This window comes from Uranotaenia lowii, chromosome 2 (genome assembly GCF_029784155.1).
Source record: "Uranotaenia lowii strain MFRU-FL chromosome 2, ASM2978415v1, whole genome shotgun sequence".
In the NCBI taxonomy this organism is placed as follows: Eukaryota; Metazoa; Arthropoda; class Insecta; order Diptera; family Culicidae; genus Uranotaenia; species Uranotaenia lowii.
Window position 1 is genome coordinate 126,409,062 of NC_073692.1, and position 20,405 is coordinate 126,429,466.

The following is a 20,405-nucleotide window of genomic DNA, read 5'->3' on the forward strand; positions in this document are numbered from 1 at the left end:
CTACATTCGATGGTAAGCTAGAAAATTGGGTTTCTTTTAAATGTATGTTCCAAACAGTCATGAATCGCTACCCGAATGAATCCCCTGCAATCAAATTGTATCACCTCAAAAATTCCTTGATCGGTGGTGCAGCTGGGAAGATTGATCAAGATGTGATCAATAATAACGATTACGAATCGGCATGGCGTCTGCTGGAAGACGCATATGAGGACGAACGACTCATCATCGACACCCTCATTGATGCATTATTAGAATTGCCAAAGTTATCCAAAGAAAACGGTGATGAGTTGCGCAAGTTAGTAGAAGCACTAACGAAGAATGTCGATGCATTGAAGAATCGGAATCTTCCTGTGGAGGGACTATCGGAAATGATGCTGATTAATGTTGTTGGCAAATGTATGGATCAAGAAACGAGGAAACTTTGGGAATCTTGGATGAAAAGTGGAACATTGCCGAGCTACCAGCAATTAGTCGAATTCCTGAAGGAACGAAGCCGAGTTTTGCAGAAACTTCAAGGTCAAGCTCAACAGCCAACCAACACATCAGCATCAAGGAGCAAGCAAGCAAAAGTGTTTGTGCAATCGACGAGCGAAGCATGTCCTTGCTGTAAAGGTGAGTCATCCATTTATAAATGTCTCTCGTTTAAGAAACTCTCAGCAAAGGAACGATTCGAGAGAGTAAAGAAGGCGGGTCTTTGCTTTAATTGTCTGCGTAAAGGCCACCGCACAGCTCAATGCAAAACTGATCAATGTTGCAAAAGTTGTGGCAAGCCACATCACACTCTCTTGCATTTGAGCGAAACTACGACAACGCAATTTGAAAACTCTCCGAATCCAAGCACATCCACTCACCAACACAACAAGAAACAAGATGAAACAGCTGACACGCAAATTGTTAACTGCTGCACGCAAACTCAAGCAACTGCTGAACAGATTTTTCTCTCGACTGCTGTAGTATTGGTTGCCGGTGCTGGCAACAGGAAAATCAAATGCAGAGCTTTGCTTGATTGCTGCTCCGAGGCAAATTTGATAACCGAGAATTTAGCTGCAAAATTGAATATCACACCCACCGATTTGAATCCATCGGTTACAATCTGCGGATTGAATGGCATGAAGACGATGTCATGCAAGACTGTTCGGACGAATGTTTCGTCGCGAAATCGAGCCTATTCTGCCAGTCTGGATTTTTTAATCACCCCTTCGATCACCGAGCTGCCTACAGGTAAAGTAGACATTAATTCTTGGAATTTTCCTCGAGATTTTGAACTCGCCGATCCTTCTTTTAACGTTCCACGCGAGGTGGACATGATTATCGGCGCAGAAGTTTTCTATGACGTTCTGAAGAAAGGACGAATGAAAATCGGTAACAACCTTCCTACTCTCGCTGAAACTGTGTTCGGCTGGGTTGTTAGCGGTTCAGCAAAGACAACAAATAAGCGATCCTCCCAGCGTGTTTGCCAAGTGAACACCACCCATGATGATGTTAATCGGACGCTTATGAAGTTTTGGGAGCTCGAAAATTGTTGTAACTCTTCTACTATGACTGCGGTGGAACGCGCCGTAGAAAAGCATTTCGAAGAAACGCACCGTCGTTCATCTGATGGCCGTTTTATCGTGCGCATGCCTTTCAATGATCTCAGGAGTCAACTAGGCGATTCCTTTGAAACTGCCAAGCAAAGATTCAACAAGCTAATAATGAGTCTTTCCAGAAATCCTGCCAAGCGGGAACAATATGAGAATTTCATGAACGAATATCTGGCCCTCGGCCACATGAAGGAAGTTAATGACAGTCCCAAGGAATGTTACTTCCTACCGCACCATGCGGTCTTTAAGGAATCAAGTTCCACCACGAAGATTCGAGTCGTGTTCGACGCTTCGGCGGCGTCGTCAACAGGCATTTTGCTGAATGACACCCAATTGGTCGGCCCAACGGTGCAAAGTGATTTAGTCACTATCATTTTAAGATTCTGTATTCATCAGGTAGTTCTAACAGCTGATATTCCCAAGATGTACCGTCAAGTTCAGATCCATGAAGACGAGAGACGATTTCAGCGTATCTTATGGCTCAACAAGAAGGGTGAAATGTCTACTTTCGAATTATCGACGGTCACATATGGTTGCTCAAGTGCGCCCTATTTGGCAACACGGTCGCTAATCCAGTTGGCATCTGATGAATCTGAAACATTCCCGCTCGCGGCGGAAGTAATTCGAAAAGACAGCTACATAGATGATTTCATTACGGGTGGCAAAACAATAGCTGACGTAATTGAAATGTACAAGCAGCTCAACGAAATTCTCGAGAAAGGTGGTTTTGGTGTCCACAAGTTCTGCTCCAACAGCGAGGAAGTTTTGAAAATGATTCCCGCAGAACTTCAAGAAAAGCAGATGGATTTTGAAGGATCGGACATCAACAATACAATCAAGACACTTGGACTGATATGGAATCCGAGTGAAGACTACTTCGTGTTCAACGTACCACCGCTAGACAGCAGCATCAAACCGACGAAGCGCATAGTTTTGGCTGAAATTGGACGTCTCTTCGACCCACTGGGATTTTTGGGTCCAGTGGTGACTTTGGCGAAACTTACTATGCAAGAACTATGGCGATTGAAAATGGATTGGGAAGATGAACTTCCACTAGAGCAACTGGAAATCTGGAAATCGTTCCGGCAACAATTGTGTTCAGTGAAAAATATTCGGAAGCAACGATGTGTTATTCCTGGAAAAGTGAAAAGTGTTGAACTACACGGGTATTGTGACGCCTCTAAGCTCGCTTACGGTGCCTGCCTGTATGTTCGAAGTGTAACTGAAAATGAAGAAATCGAAGTACGTTTGATCTGCAGTAAATCCCGTGTCGCACCACTCAAGCCTATGACCATCCCTCGACTGGAACTCTGCGGAGCCCTCTTGTTGGCTCAACTTACTAAGAAGGTAAAAGAAGCTCTCAACATTAAATTCGACAGTGTTACGCTTTGGTCAGACTCACAAATCGTTCTGAGTTGGCTGAAGAAGAGTCCATTAACGTTAAATGAATTTGTATGCAACCGAGTGGCTACTATCGTAGAGCTTACTCATGACTATGAATGGAGATATGTACGATCCCAATGCAATCCAGCAGATTCTTTGTCCCGTGGAGAGCTTCCAGAGCAACTTTTGGAAAACGAGCAGTGGTGGACAGGCCCAGTCGCACTACACAAATTGGAATCGATTGAAGAACCCACATTTGAGATTCTTGCAATCGAAAGTCTTCCCGAAATACGGAAAGTGAAACACACGCTGATAATGGCTCAAAAGCAACAACCATTTGATTTGTCACGTCTAAGCAACTTTAACCGATTAAACCGAGCATGGGGATACGTGTTAAGGTTCATTGCCAACAAATGCACCAAGATGGAGAATTATGAGCCACTAACAGCAGAAGAGCTTACCAGAGCATCCCGCATAATTTGCAGATTAGTTCAGAACCAAGCATTCGGCGATCTTCAAAAAGAATTGTCATCAGGTTCTATGAAACGAAACAACTATTCAAGTTTGGCACCATTTATCGACGAAGACGGATTGATTCGAGTTGGAGGTAGATTGAAATATTCTGATATTCCTTATGACGGTAAGCATCAAATTCTTATGCCAGAAAAGCATCCTATAACGGAAATGATAGTTCGTCATCTGCACGAGAAGCACTTCCATGTCGGGCACAATGGCCTGCTGTCGTTCGTGCGCCAGTCTTTCTGGCCAATCAAAGCTAAGTCAGTCATCAAAAAAGTCATTGGAAGATGCTATCGCTGTTTTAAATGTAAACCTCCACAACTGCAGCAATACATGGGCAATTTACCAAGCTATCGTGTCACGCCAGCCCCACCTTTCAGCCGTACAGGTGTCGATTTTGCTGGTCCGTTTGTTCTCAGGGAAGGAGGACGGAAGCCGAAGTACTACAACTCCTACGTCGCAGTATTCGTATGTATGACAACCAAGGCACTGCACTTCGAGCTCGTGACAGATATGCGGACGGAAACTTTTATCGCTGCGCTTCAACGTTTTAATGGTCGTCGTGGTTTTCCGTGTGATATGTACTCGGATAACGGAACAACGTTTGTGGGAGCGAACCACGAACTTGCAGCCTTGCGAAAATTATTTGAAGATCAACTTCACCAAAGAAAATTGAAGGACTACTGTAGTTCTGAAGGCGTAACATGGCATTTTATTCCGCCAAGAAGTCCTCACTTTGGAGGCATCTGGGAGGCTGGAGTAAAATCGATGAAATATCTGATGAAACGTGTTGTTGGCGAAACGCGTTTAACCTACGAAGAAATGTATACATTTCTGGTCCAAGCAGAGGCAATCCTCAACTCACGTCCGTTATCGCCGTATTCGGATAATCCTAACGATTTTTGCGCTTTGACTCCATCACATTTTTTGACTGGAAGATCCTCAAAGGCATTACCGGAACCAAGTTACAACGATCTCAAGGTTGGAGGACTATCAAGGTGGCAACACATTCAAATGATGCGTGACCATTTTTGGAAAAAGTGGTCAGCCGACTACTTGCATACACTCCAGACACGTCAGAAATGGAAGGGCCGTGTGTTGGAAATCCATGATGGCGCATTGGTTCTTCTACGAGACGAGAATATCCCATCACAACAATGGAAATTAGGTCGAATCATCTCAACGCATCCTGGCAAGGACGGCATCGTCAGGGTGGTAACAGTTCGTACAGCTAAAGGTGAATACCAGCGTGCTGTAACCAAGGTTTGCCTGCTTCCTAATGTTGACTCTGACGACTCAACGGGGGGAGTATGAATAAATAAAAAAGTGATGATACAGTCCACATTTCTTACAGTGCACTTTGTGCTATAAATTTGCTATAACATCCACATCATCTACACACATACTTTTGTTACCAAGTCAGTTGAAATAGAACTCTCGTTAAGATCACACGCGCGTCTTTTTACTCGTCACCAAACCATCCGAAAATCCATTATCCAAACCAGTGCATTTATCCTAAATCTACATTTGCAAATAAGTATACCATGTACAACAATCACTTTTTCTGTTATAATGGTTTAATAATTCGTTGTTGTCAGCCGAGAATAAACTTTTTTTTAGATTGTTATATATTGCGCTTAAGAACCATGAACACGAAGATCATAAAACCACATAACATCTTTCACAAAAAATGAAGTTACTGAAAAGAACTGGAGATTTGTCGATCTAATCTCAATAATGCATGTAAGCTCATACTTAGGTAGGAACTGCGGTGAATCCGTGCACCCATGGTGGATAACTAGCATACATAGGTTCTACCCCCAGCTAAATGGTGTCCAATCACTAGGTTTTTTTTTTTTTTTTTGTAGATCTTTATTTGAAACGGCTCGTACCTTTAGGTTTTAAGGAGCCAAACTCCTTGAAAATCAATCACTAGGTTTACGAAGTTTTTGAGCTATAACTATGGTTAGTGCAAGATAAACTAAGAGTAAACATTTATATCTAGCTGTCTTGTGCGAGGAACAAAAAGTATAACCATTTCATGTTGTTGCAAATTTGCAACAATTAATATTTTGGCTAAATACTCGAAATGTGTAAAAAATATATTTTTTCATTATTTTTCCCATCATGTACTCATCATTGCCCACTATTGAGAATTTTTTCAAGAAAAAATAAAAAATCATGAAATGAAGGGTTAAGAAAAAATGATTCATTTTTTGTTTCATCGACACACATAAGCTGGTGTAGAATTGTATTTTAAGCTTCTAGAAACCGTTCATGATTATTTGTTTAAACTTACTCCGAAAATTTCTTTTTTTACACGTAAATCATAGTATTTGAATAAATGAATTAAAGTTTTTGTTTGATTTAGCAAATAAAGTAAATGAAACTGGGCTGAATCTGGAATTTTTCCTTCAAAATTCGGGAAACCGGGTCAGACTGAATTTGTTTTAAAACTTGTATCGAATATCTAGAGATCTAGAGACCAGGTAAAAACGGAAAAGCTGGCAAGCTTTGGGTTAATCAGATTGGAAAATATTTGGGTTGCCTTGATCCTAAAACAAAAAAATGACTTTTTTCGGAAATACGCTCCTTTCCGACTATGAGCGTTTTTTCACCCCATAATGAAGAAAAATTTTTACTCCAAATATCCATTTTACTGGTGTCACGTGAAGAGTAATATGGCATTGAAAATGGGTGCCAAAACTTTCCTTAGTGTTCGCACATTTGTATGCCTCCATTTTTATATAGGGGTAAGATTTGATAACACTTATTTTCAACACAATATTTGAACTAAAAATTTTACTTGGAAAAAATCTCCATGTGCAACTCCAACCTCCATCTCGTTCGCATGCCCTTAATCAATAGTATTTTTTATATACCTACGTGTATTGAACGATGAACGATGAAAAAACGCATATTAAGAGAAAATTTGGTTTTATCGACAGTTTTAGACTCGATTGTAATATTTAATAAATCAGATTTTCTATGGGTCTGAAATGTCGATTTAAAAAAAATATTAAATGTAGCTTTTAACCAATTAGTTGATAATTAAAGAAGTTACAGTTACTATCTAAAACAGTAATGTTGGCAATTTAGAATAATTTAACTAACTGCAATGTACTAATCTTAGTAAACGAAGACCTCATATTATCATTAGCTTACCAGAAGATTACAAACCAAATTTTAACAAGATTTGACCATGGAAAGGGGTTGCTTAAGTCTAAAGCATGAATCTCATTTAAGTAATTTGCTCAAGAGGAGCAAAAAACTGGTTTATCAATGATAACGTTTTGACTTCGTTGACAGATTGTTTTTTATGAATATTTTTCTTAAAGCGTGAGTTAGGACAAACATTTCAACTGAAGACGGCTACACGATTCAAATTAAAACAAATAAGTTATTGCGGTTCAAAATTGTATTTTGTCCGCAAATTGTCGTCTAAACGCATGGAGTACATTTAACGCATTGCGTAGTAAAATAACCATAAATTCTTCAATTTTCAACCATTTTTTATAAACAATCACTGTTGTTTTTTTTAAATTGACATTTAAGGTTCGTAGAAAATCGGATTTTTTAAATGTTACCATCGAGTCTTAAACTGTCCATGAAACAATTTTTTTTTTTTGGAAAAATGCGTATTTTCGTATTTCGTTCGTAAACTCAAAAACATCAACAATACTGTTGATCATACGTTTAAATAAAGATCAGCAAGTTTATTAAAGTTCAATATGTGAAAAAAAATTTAAAATTAATAACATGCAGTTCTAGATAATTAAATGTAAGCGCAAGTACTTTTTTTTTTTATTTTTCCAAAATTTCATGTTTGAAGCGTTTCTCAGAAACTGTTCTACTGAGATTTTTTTGAATATCTTTTTAAGATTAAGCGCCCAAATTCACTTTAAAGGGGGAGGGTGAAAACAAATTGGTTAATCCCTCGTTAAATAAAACTTAAAAAAAAAGACATAAGGATTAATTTTCAGCTTACTTTATTAAAAATTGCTGTAAACTAGTAAAATGAATAATTTGAATTAAGAGATTTTTGGGTGGTGTTTGATTTACGAAAAAGAAAAACAAAAAAGAGACCATAAACAGCTGAGCAAGAAAATTTTGATCTGTCGCTAGAAGAAAGAGACAAAAACGGATCGGAAAACGGTGGTAAATGTAAATATCAGTAAGAGAAATAAAGCAGTTTGTTTTGTACCACGTTGTTAAGAGGAACGGATGTGTGTTCTTTTGTGTGAACCAAAAATCCAAAACCGGGAACTGAAAAGAAGTTCAAAAACGGTGAGTTGATATTAACATTAATTGCGAAATTCACAAAACATTCCACTGACTTTTTAACCCCACTACTACGGGTTATCGAAAACCTACCTTTTACTGTAATATAAAGCATTTACAAGTAGGTCTCTCCAGATGTCTCCAGCTTTTACTTGTAGTATATTTTTACGTTGGGTTACATCAGTCCCTGAAAAAATCTCCCATATTAAGTTCTGTTTTGATTAGGAAATACAATTGAGTTTACTAGTCCTGGATCTGAAAATCAAGTTTTCTTGTTAGTGCACTTAGGATTAATTTGTTTTTCTCCAGGCCATTTGTTGATTCCTTCCGGAAAGAAGCCGACAAATTATCGATTTTTCATTTCAAACAATACTTCAAATACACTACGATGACGATTTTTATTCTTCTTTCGTTCTTTCATTGCTTCCAGAATATCATTGAGCGGATTATTCCATTCAAATGTCAAATTTATCGACAATAATAATCGAGTTTCCTATAAAATAGACATAATTGAAATGAGAAGCCGGTTTCTAATCCTCTCTCTGGCTCCAATCAAAATAAAACCAAACGGACGTTAATTCCATATCAATTTCTTAATTGAAACGTATTTTCCATCCCAAGTTCGATTCCCCACGGTTGATTTGTTTTTATTTCCCTTGCGCCGCAGCAGCTCGGAATTCAGGCAGTCACCCCGAAAAATGGGTCATCAATCGTTATCTCTGAACTGAACCGTTCATTGCCCATAAACAGAGAGAAGAAGAAGCTGAATTGGATCAATGTTACGACCTTCCCCCTCACTCCTTGATTTCCAGGATACTTCGAAGACGGCGGTTGTTTTGGGGCTCAATTTACACAAACAGCGCGCGCGAATCCATTGCCCTACAGCAGCCTTCCTTCCCAGAAGACATTGATCGGAGAAGTAAAAGTTGTGTTGGGATGTGCGCGTTCTAGGGAAAATCTTTTGGTGCGGTGAAACTTGATACGATTCCGCCAGACACAAGACACAGACATAGACGAATAAAAACATACACAACAACTCAATTATGACAACTTTCGTCTCTAACAAATTCTGTCTTGTTCTTCCGTCTTTTTCGCCGATTCCATTTCAGGTGCTGTATCCGCAGCCTCGCGATTCCGGAGTGTACGAGTGCCAGATATCTACGACGCCCCCGGTGGGCTACTCCATGATGCTGTCCGTGGTCGGTAAGTTGATTGGGAAATCGATATCCAACCTGGCCCCTCAAACTATGCTTCCCGAGGATGGTAAAATTCAGGGTACAAGCTTGTTCAAATAACAATAAAATCATATTTGAAGTGGAAATGTTCGTGAAATACATATATATCTAAGAAACATCGGAATTACATTTTTAATCAAAGAAATATTCATTCATTAACTTATCTCTAATCGAGTGATAAAAATTCCGTTATCTTATGATTATTTTTTCAAAATCCAACTCATCTTTTTATATAAGACTAGCTGATTTTACCCGGCCTTGCTCGGGTTCACATAAAACATAAAACAAAATGAGTCATTTGACTTTTTGAAATTTTGAAAGCTTTTTGTTCATCATCACAACCAATTGAACCATGTTTGGTCATGTAAGCTATGTGAGTTTTGTTAGTCTTCTTAAAGTTTTAATTGGGATTTTTGGAAAATATTATCGTTTTCATATTATTGAACTAATAGTTTTTAGGTTTGCTAATGGAAATTTGAACTAATTTCCCTTGAATGCTTATCCTTTCTATCACAAAAAAACATTGCAATCTAAGGTTTCCAGGTTGCCCGGATTTATCCGGTCCGGCCCGGTTTCCCGGATTTTATTGCAAAAAGTCCGGATTTTGCCAGGATTTATTCGCAATATTTTTAAAACGTAACTTAAACTGAGATTTAATTATTAAAATTTTTCATTTTTACGTTCAAATAGAAGTTGCCATTTAAGGCAAGTTTTAGAAATAATCATGACTTGTGTTTGGAAGCTTGATATACAATTTAAAATCTGCTAATGTGGTTTGTTGAAAAAAAGTATTGCAAGTATATTTCTCGTTATTTTAACTGAATAATTCCGCGGTTTGACCAAGTTTGCCTGGATATTTGAACATTTTGAAATCAAATGCTGGATTTTGCCAGGTTTTTCGATAAAATTGGCTGGATATGTCCGGTTACGATACGTTCGGAAAAAAATTCTGGCAACCTTATTTTCCACCCACCATTTTACGAAGCTTGAATTGCATTACCCTTTTTATTATCATCAAAAGATAAAAAAATTGTTTAATCTTTTCTATGTGTTATCTAGTGAAAATCCAAAGTATTAAGCTTGTAAACAAATGTAAACGACCTCTTTTCAAGATCTCCCCGTAGAATGGAAAACCTATTTAAGTTTTATTTCTAAATAGATTTCCGCTGAAACCTTATAAAAGACTTCCTCTGCATGTTTTCAATGTGTTTGTTTAGTTTTCTTATAATTGGATGGTAGAATCGAACACATCGATGATCAATAATAACATAAAATTGAAAAATTGACAAATAAAATTGAATTCTAGAAAACTAAAAACTTCAGATTAAATTGCCAACATTCTCGTGCGTTTAATTTGGTTTTAACTTTTTGCATAAAATGAACGTTTAATTGATTAATTCCTATTGTAAATTTAATTTCCTACACGGCAATCAAAGTTTTTAGATCGCAGCCTTGAACTTACAACCCTCAGTTTTATTATTTTTTTTCCCTATAAGGAGTTTCAAAAATTTGAAAATGGTTGGTTCCAAAAAGCTAGAATTTTAGTTTTCAGTCCAAATAGTTATTCAACTGAATAAGTCAATTCATAATGAACTTGAATTAATGTATCCATACTTTACACACTGCATATTCTAGTCGATCTTTAACCACTTATTTCTATAAGGCGAATATTTTTTTCTTTATCCTAAATGAAGGCTCATTATTGCAATCAAATTCCTCGCACCGGTACCACGTGCTTTGAGTAGTAGAAGGAAAAAACACCCGCCAATTTTTCTCCGCTCTAATTTTTAATGCTGAGCAAGCTTTGATTTGCTATCCAGTACACGTGAACTCTGGATGGTTGCTTCTAATGCCCGGCCCGTTCGATTATACAATATTAACTTTAATTTAATCTGTGATAATTTTCATCTGTGATACTAGATTTAAGCACTAGAGTAAGTAGGAACAATTTTCAATTCAATGGCTGCACTTGTTAACTGCGTATCAATTTTGCAAATCATTATTCGAATGACAGGAGAAACCTTCAAACGTCTCAGCTAAACTTCATTGGCGCCCGCTTGCAAGTTATTCGGTAGGTGTTAGCTGCTCGGCGGTTCCCAACAGTAACAGAATTCCTCAAAAATCGCTTAAGTGGCACATTGTATTATAATGTTAAACGTTAAATGTATTTTTTTATGAATTGAGGTCACAGGGATGGACAAGGGAGAGGGGGTCACGCGATTCCGCGTAGAATCTTTCTTGATTATTTCTTTCATGGTTCTTAAAAAAGTTTAAAAAAAACTTGAATCGGATTCATTCGGATCATCCTAAAACTTGGAAAAACATTATAAGAACCGTTCTGATCCAATTCTGATTTCGGTGTCATTGAATCCGAAGATATCGTCATTACTGTCACTGTTCTCTAAACTTGACTCCAAATCGTAAACCTTCAGCATCAATAATGCCCTCATCTTATCTATAGTTTAAAAACGCTCAATTATATTTTTTTTCCGGAACACTTAAAAATCCTTCCCGTCCTGGCACAGTAACAAAGAAAAAAAAAATGAACTCTTGTGGCAGTTTTTCCATAGAAACAAAAAAACACACGCTCATACTCTACGCAAAAGTGTCACACGAAGTGTTTTTGACGATTATCTTTTGCTTTGAGGAAAAAAAATCAAAAAGTAAGTAAAGATTCCAATGTAAATTGACCAACTACAAAAATTATATGCATGAAAGGTACGGAAGAGCAATAAATTTAACGAAAATCCGAAAAACAGATCAAAATTCCAATCGCGTTTTTCTCGTTTGCTCGTTTTTCCCCATGGGAAAATCTTGCTTAGAAGGGCAGTAAAGTACATAACAAAAATATGCTCATAAGCTAATGATCTTAGTTTTGTCATGTTCTTGCACGTAGGAAAGGAAATTTTTTATGAACATCAATAAGTCACACAAACGCAACCAATTTGCAAATCTTTTCTTTTGGGGAATAGTGGGCCACCTATATTCTTTTTGATACACATTCAGAACATAAAATACGTTTTTCCTACCCGCAAATTCTTCTTATGCCAAATAGAGAGTTGTGAGAAATATGTTGTTCATTTTTTTCAATGCCTGAGAGACAAACATAAATCTTATATAAGGAATTTTCCGAAGCGTTTGCGAGCCAGAAATTAGGAACTATTCGACCATACATAACTCTCTTTTTTATTTCCTCATCTGAAATTGTTTTAAAATAACGAAATGAATTATGAAATTTCAGTTTTGGGTCAACTTATAAACTTTGCACATTATCTAGTCAATTTAGATTTGGAGACCCACGTTTCCCCACAGTTTTTCAAAATCCACAACAAAAATAACTTTCTTTAAAACAGTCAGAACTAAGGAAATGAATGTATTTAAAAAAAATTAAAAATGCTCAATGATTCCTTAAAAATGTAGGAAACCTTTCCATTCATTTTTTTCTATATCTGTCATAATAAAGAAGTAATGAAGCAAAGAAAAAAGTGGCCCATGATACCCCACTCCCCCCTACAAATGAAACCAACTTGAATCTGAAAAATATGGAATGTTGAAAAAGCCCTATTTTTTAAATAATTGACCTTGGCTAATTCACGTTGTGGAATATTTTTTAACTGGAAAAAAATATTTTCGTATTCTCAGTAAAGTAAATCACACAATGAACACAATTTGTGATTTTTTTTGTTTGTCTCCTTGATACACCTAATGGCTTATTGATAGTTGTTTCAAATTTTCAACATCATGCAACGGTAATACCCTAGCTAGGCTTATGGCTCAGTGGTCAAAAATGTGAAAAATGTGATAGTTGCTTAAAACTTTTTTGTTTTACATTTTATCCTCTGGGTGTCTTGGAAAAAGTTTTACAGTAGAATTAAAGCTATAAGAAAAATTTACGAATTTTTTTATTAATACCCCTTTAAGTGAGATAAAAAATCTAATTTCAATACCGAAGGTGTAACCCGTTTGCTGTCTTGGGTAAACAAACAGTTCCTTTGAAACAATAAATTGTCAAGAATTTGATGAGATCGTGAAAACTATGAAATCCACGGCTGGTATCGACAACGTCTCTTTGAAAGTTTTTAAGGATTCTCTACCGGTACTAGCGAATCAGCTGACATAAATTATGAATACGAGTCTACAATAAGGCAAAATACCTTCTACATGGAAGCATTCGACTGTTGTTCCAATTGAAAAAGAGAAAAAAAGCACGAGAGGCTAAATTATATCGTCCGATAAACATGTTGGAAATACAAGAAAAGGTGCTGGAGTTAGCAGTTAAAAAACAATTTCTACATTTTATTGAGTCAGAAGGAATATTGATTATTGAGCAATCTGGATTCAGAAAGCAGCATTCAACGGAACTTGATACTTCGAAATTGAAAAGCCAATATTGAAAACGGTAGTTACACAGTTGCCGTGTTTCTGGATTTCAAGAGAGCTTTTGAAACGATTGATCGGTTAAAGTTGGTGAACGTTTTGGAAAGAATAGGTATCAACGGAACAGTACTAAACTGGTTTAAAGACTACTTGAATAAAAGAATGCAAAGAACAAAATATGGGTCATCATATTCACGATAAATAGAAAATAATCTAGGAGTCCCCCAAGGAAGTGTTCTGGGTCCCATTTTATTCATATTGTACATCAATGACATGAAACACTGTCTACGTTATGGTTCTTTTAAATTATTTGCGGATGATTCAGTCTCCTACTGGAGTGGTGATGACTTAGAGCTCGTTATCCAAGAAGCAAATGCCGATTTGAGAAATATTTCTGAGTTTTTAAAACATAAAAAATTGTGTCTGAATCTTAATAAAACCAGCTGGATGGTTATTGGTAATCGTCAAATATGAGTCTGCCCAAAATTGCTGTTGTGCCGTCGAAAGAGTGCACCAGGTAAAATACTTGGGAATACAAGTTGATGAGAAGCTGAATTTCATAGCACATATTGACTATACAATCAAGAAAATCGCCATAAAATATGGGATACTTTGCCGAATTAGTCGCTATATGACTTTCTGGTCAAAAGTAATTTATGTTAAATCCGTGATCATGCCACACTTCGATTATTGCGCTACAATATTGCTTCATGCATCTGACACACAAACAAATCGACTGCAAAAAATACAAAATAAAATTATGCGAGTAGTGATATGATGCAATCGATACACCCCTAGTGTTTTAATGCTCGATATTCTTCAATGGTTGTCAGTGAAACAGAGAATTGCATATAACAGCTTAATGTTTATATATAAGATGAAAAATGGTATGTTACCAAATTATTTAACGGACGGCCTGCAATACGGAATCAAAATTCACAGATACAACACTAAAAGAGCACAAGACTTCAGACTGAAAAATATCAGAAAAGAGATGAGCAAACGCTCAATTTTCTACAATGGATTGAAAATGTTCAACAACCTACCGTCGAGCATCAAAGATATTGTGAACATAAACACATTCAAGAAAATGGCAATACAATACATCAAACGGAATGTTTGAAAATATGACCAATCCTGACAAGGATCATACGATGAAAGTGATGGAATTTGACGAAGAATCAGATGTTAAATTGTACGGTGATGGACATACGCGAGAGTAAGACTAAATAAGTCGTTCAGAAAAAGAAAATTTAAAGTAAAATAAAATTATTCTTAGGATAATATGTCCCTCCCACTTCTAAAGAAGCGTATGGGGTGGAGGAAGGACCCAAATGAGCCTAGGGACCATCACAATAAAGTGAGATACATCTATTTCGCTTTGCCATGTTTATTTTTTTTTTTTTTTATATAAAACAGCGTATTTTAAATTTCGAAGACAAAGAAAAACACACTGTGTTGTCTGGAATGCGCTGTTGATGCATAGAATTGATTGTTTTTCTAATTAACACCTTTTACAGTGTTTTACGATTTGTACGGTATCTTATAGAATTGAGTCTGAAAAAGCACTATTTTTGTGCATTTTCAAAAAATAAATTTATAAGTTTACATTTTTAATGCTTATAATGTTCAACACAATTATTTATTAGGTTTATTTGAACATCTTTGTAAATATTTTAAAATTACCAGAAAAAAAATTATGATAATATTTTTAAGGTTATTTTATATATTACACTGTAACTAAAAAAATTAATGTTTTACAAACTCGACGTTCAAGACCAAGCTTCACATATTTGCATCTTAAACAACAAAGAGATTGGACCTACTGTTTAGATGTAAAATTTTTAATCTCACTTTTAGGGGGATCAAACTAAAAAACTCATAACATTTTCTTATAGATTTCATTCAATTGTAAAACGTCTTTGAAGACACCTAAAAGATAATATGTTAAACAACTTTTTTGTTTGATCGGTTTTTGCAAAACAATTTTATGTGAGCTTCTCTCTTCCCTAACTTTATACCCAATTGAAGTAGAAGGGAGTCTCGAATAAGCATATTACCATTCATCGATTCCAAATACCCTACCATATCAAATTTGGTACCATTTGCTCGATTAGCTCCCGAGTAATGCGAATAAATTTTACTGAGCCCCCTTCTTTTCTTCAAATCACCCCACCAAATATTCATAGAAACATTCCTGTAACTACTCAAATTCCTTTCCAAGCGAAATTTGGTTCCAGTTCTCAAGTTATGTAAAAAATTTTATGAGTGCACCCTCCCACCTTGAAAATTAAATATGAACATTTCTTGATTTTTTCAATTATTTTTCTACTGCACCATGATTATTAGTAAGGGCGTGTGGAATATTTTGGGCCACTTTTTTTCCTTTGCTCAATAACTTCTTTACTATAAAAGATTAATTTAAAAAAAAAATAATGGTATGGTTTTCTACCTTTCTAACGTATCATTCGGAAAAAATGATGTTTTATTGAATTGATTCCTTTTAGTACTGACCGTTTAAAATAAGTAAGCCTTCTTGAATTTTGGAAAAGTGTGAAGAAATTTAAATTGCAAGACTTCATGCAAACCTTGAAAGTTGACCAGACACAGTAATTCCATAATGTATAGTTATATTGAAGAAATATCACAGGTGAGGAAATAAAAAAGAAAGTGGTTTATGATGTAATACTTTCAAAAAACCTGACCCGCAAAAGTTTTTTTTAGAATTCCATATACTAGATTCAGGTTGCCAGATGACCGGTTTTATCCTGGTTCGCCAAGATTTTGCCCGGATTCATTCACTTTATCTTGCTTATGAAAAAAAAAAAAAAATTAACAAATTGTGTTGTAAAAAATCTTTATTTATGCCTCCAAGTCTAAGCAAGTTATGTTAAAAAAAATAATGAAAGGTTTTTTGGAAGTCTGAAATACGATTTAAAATCAGTCGAAAAGTTTTGATGAAAAACGTATTTTTTCAATTTTTCTTGATATTTGTTGAGTAATACCTGGGTTTTGACAAAATGAACCCGGATATTTCCTGAATTTTTTGTAGATAGTTTTAAAATCAAATGTCCTGATTTTACCAGGTATTTATATATACTTTCGCGGATTTTCCAGTCCGGACTCTTGGTGAAAAAATTCTGACAACTTTATATTAGATTTAGATTTACATTATTTTACATAACCCTTGTTTGGCTACTATACAGATAAGGAAATGAATTTTTAGTAATGTTTATGTAAAACATCACCAATATATACAAAGGTGGCCTAAGATTCCCTCACGTGTTGTGTTCTCCACGAACTATGATTTGGAAATTGATTTCGTTTGAGTTACATATTGCTAGCGATTAAAATTCTTGGGATTTTTCATTCTAGGGAATTGTTTTCGGTGAAATTGGGTACCAAAAATTGATGGCTTACAAAGTTGTTCCGTAAGAATTTGCATCTTTTTAGAATGTTTGGATGTAGGGTTAGTTACCCCACTTTGGACTTTTAAAGCGGTGGTTTATATTAACCCATGTTTTTCTCATACATGGACGGGTTTTATGTGGTTTTTAAAAACCCCATTTGTAGAGAATGGTCTCACCTGCAAGTTTCAATGATAATTTTTATCCTTGGTTTTTCATTTTTGATAGATTTACAAAAACAGGGACAATCAAAATTTCATACTTTAAACCTACTGTTCCTGTTTTGGTACTGGATTTGTACCCTTAATTGGACCTAGATCTGAAATCCCACTTAAAAGTTTGTTTTCTCGAAAAAAAAAATCAAAACCTTATGAAATATTTTATTTTAAATAAAAATATCATGAACTAATATTAGGAATTTTTAACGATTCCAATAAAAACCTAAATTTCTGTTTTCAATATTTAAATCCTTTTCCTCATTAGCACATTTCTCAGCAGCATAAAAATTAAAAGGTTTTTTATGTAGCTTGTAGCTTATTTACCTAAAGCAGACAAGAAATGTATACAATGCTCAATACAGGTTTCAAACTATGCCCTTATGAAAATTTACATCTTAACTGATCGGTTAGTATTGCCAAAATTCGCGTTAGATCTAAAAAGGGAACATCGTGGCCGAAAGTGTCATATTTTGGGACCCTATGCCTATTTTCAGGATTTTCCAATATTTTTTTTATTATTTTAGGAAAAATAGATAGTTATAGTTCATTTTCATCACAGCAATGGTCGTTTTACTTTAAATTTAGGCTTAGCCTATTAAATAAGGCCGGAACAAATCTCAATTTTTTTTTGTCACTCGGAGTTGGAACATCGCGAGGGGGGGGGGGGGGGACAATAAAAAATAATGTGAAAAACAAAGAAATTGGAATAAATTGCACGAAAGCTTGTATGCAACCAAATTGCATACTATATCATTGCATAAAACCTATAAATCAAGTTTTTTTTTATCAAAAAATTCAATAAAATCAAGAATACAAAATGTGAATTAACTTCCATCTTCCAAAATTTGGTTTTTGGTCTTGTAATCTTTCAAATATTTGAATTTTTATTTGAAATTTACTTAAAACACTTCAAACTTTATTTCTTCACCCCTTCTGGAAATTTCCGATTTCTGGAAATTTAGGACGAAAGTATTCTCTACGTCCAAAGTAGGAGCACTCACCCTAAATCGATGAAATTCTTGAAATCGAAATTTTATTCATATAGGCTAATTAGTCGAATTTTAATGATATTTTTTTCGTGATAAGTGCCAAGATCTATTAATTTCAATTTTTTTTAGTTACTATTTTTGCGAAAAAATCATCAAAACTGTTCTACCACAATTTTAACACAGATGTTAAAAATAAGGAAAATTAAAAAAATAGTTTATGAAATAACTAGTTTTAGATTTTTGGGGTAAAAAAGAACTATATTTTATAAGACGAACGAATCAGAAGGCGCTTTTAAAAAATACGCCTCAATCGTGTATCGTTAAGATTTGAGAAAAAACATGCAAAATTTAGCCCAATCGAATCGTTCTCAAAAATTTCGAAGGCTTCTTGAAACTAACCGTTTAAACCTACACATTCAGCCTATTGAAATTCTCCTAAACATGTAGTTTGAGAGTTAAACAGTTCATTTTTCAAAAATTTGAATTTTCAAATTAATCCAAAAAACCTACTTTATTTACCATTGAGGCTCTCGGAGCCAAAATGGCATATGTGCATAAACGCTGATTTCGATTTTCGCGTTTTCCGTATAATTTAAGAAAGGTTGCCGTTTTCGTTTGATCAAAAAGGTAAGTAAATAAATTAAAAAAAAATCGGAAATTAAAAGCCGATATAGATTGTAAAATCAAAAATCATTTTCCTTTTTCATAGATATTTTTTACGCTAAGACATACCCTTTTGTAATCAATGAATGATCCAAACGCCTCAATCGATTAGAAATTCTTCATAACGAGGCCTTTTTAGAATCAATTACATGCAACTTTTGTCACCTTATATAGCCTCTAGTCAATCGATGGTTTTAGATACCGTAATCTGAGGTAAGATTGATCACTTTTTTTAATACATTTTGATTATTTTTCCTGTTTATGGGAATTTGCGTGTGTTATATTTTTAAAACCAATATCCACTCCTGTGAATGTAAAACATGGATGCAGAAATTTAGTAGACTACTTAAAATTTGATTCTAAAATCGTTTTCGTCTCTGTTCAGAATTTGATGCTTTCCCGATCAGAAGAGAAAAACTAAATAATATTAAGATGAGATATTTTGATATTCAATTTTTGCCTATCTGGATGAGTTTTAATTTAGTACTCGTAGAATGTTAAAATATCTCAAATTATATCAAAAAACCTATACGATCATAGCTAAATTATATCAGTTTTTGATATGCTCCTATCAAGATTATATCTCGTTCAGATAGCATAGTTTGATATTGGACAGAACAAATTATATCAAAATTATAACTTATCGAGATATCAGTGCTTCGAAAAAATTTTCTAGTGGAAGGTCAATGAACCACATTATTTGATAAAACCATGCCCCATTTTTGGTTTCCCAAAAATTTGATTCAATTTTATGAATCTGTTGAGCGAAACTCGTTAATGTAAGGTTTGAGCCGTTGACTTCGATGTCCGTGTTTCAGAAAAAGTTGTACGTATATCAGAATAAAATATAATCATTTTATTTTAGGACAATCCGAAAAAAATCTTGATCATTGAATATGAGCTCAACCCCATTCAAGTTTTTCAATCAGAATAAGATATAATTCAGATTGGAAAAACTTAAAATCGAAAATTTGGAGTACTTAATTATAACTGAATCAGATGTAAATATCTTGGTGAGATACGTTTGTGTTATTATTTTGATATGCTCTCCTGATCGGGTTGGGGTGACATTGATCAGTCTCTATTCTGACGGTTTTAACGAGTTTTCTTGATCATAAAGGATACAAAACACCTTCATAATATTTACATATGCTAGTTTATCATTTTAACCTGGATTTTTATCGTTTTATTTTAAAAATATTTATAATCGAAAAAAGAACTATGATGCTGCCTACATTTAGGGGAAAAATAATTATAATTGCTAAATAAACTGAGCTTCAAAATACAAATGAAATTTTACATTCACACATTCCCCTAGGCTCTCGCATTGTTTCCATTTTAATTTTTTGTTCAAAGTTAACGATTTGATAGGGTTCCTACCCATTTGTCCAATACTCTGAGAATATGTCCTTTTTTTAATATCAAAAATTTATCATTAAATGACCATGAAAATAGCACTATAACTGTTCATATACAAAGAAAAAAAGTTGTTCTATCACATCAATCAACCCGTTTGCTTCTATATGCTTTTTTGTATCATCAGGAGAGCTGTTTGTTTTCGAGCCTTGGAAAAAAAGATATTTTAAGATTTTGAAATCAGTTTTTTTATTAACAAAAAAAATTTAAATACAAACCAAGTTTTGCCTATTTGATATTTAATAAATAGGCTTTCAAATGTAAAAAACAGTTTTTAAAAATTCATACTATAGACTGAGTTATTGATGATAATGTGGAAAAGTTTACTGTTGGT

The 20,405-nt window shown here is 34.9% G+C and overlaps 1 protein-coding gene across 1 annotated transcript in view; it reads left to right on the forward strand.

Annotated features, from left to right (window-relative positions):
- Positions 1-20,405, forward strand: part of LOC129744036 (SPEG neighbor protein-like) — a 523,363-nt gene that overhangs the window by 425,552 nt on the left and 77,406 nt on the right. The window contains exon 5 of the mRNA XM_055736360.1: positions 8,876-8,969. Coding sequence (XP_055592335.1) covers positions 8,876-8,969 — 94 coding nt within the window. The remainder of the gene's footprint in view (positions 1-8,875; positions 8,970-20,405) is intronic.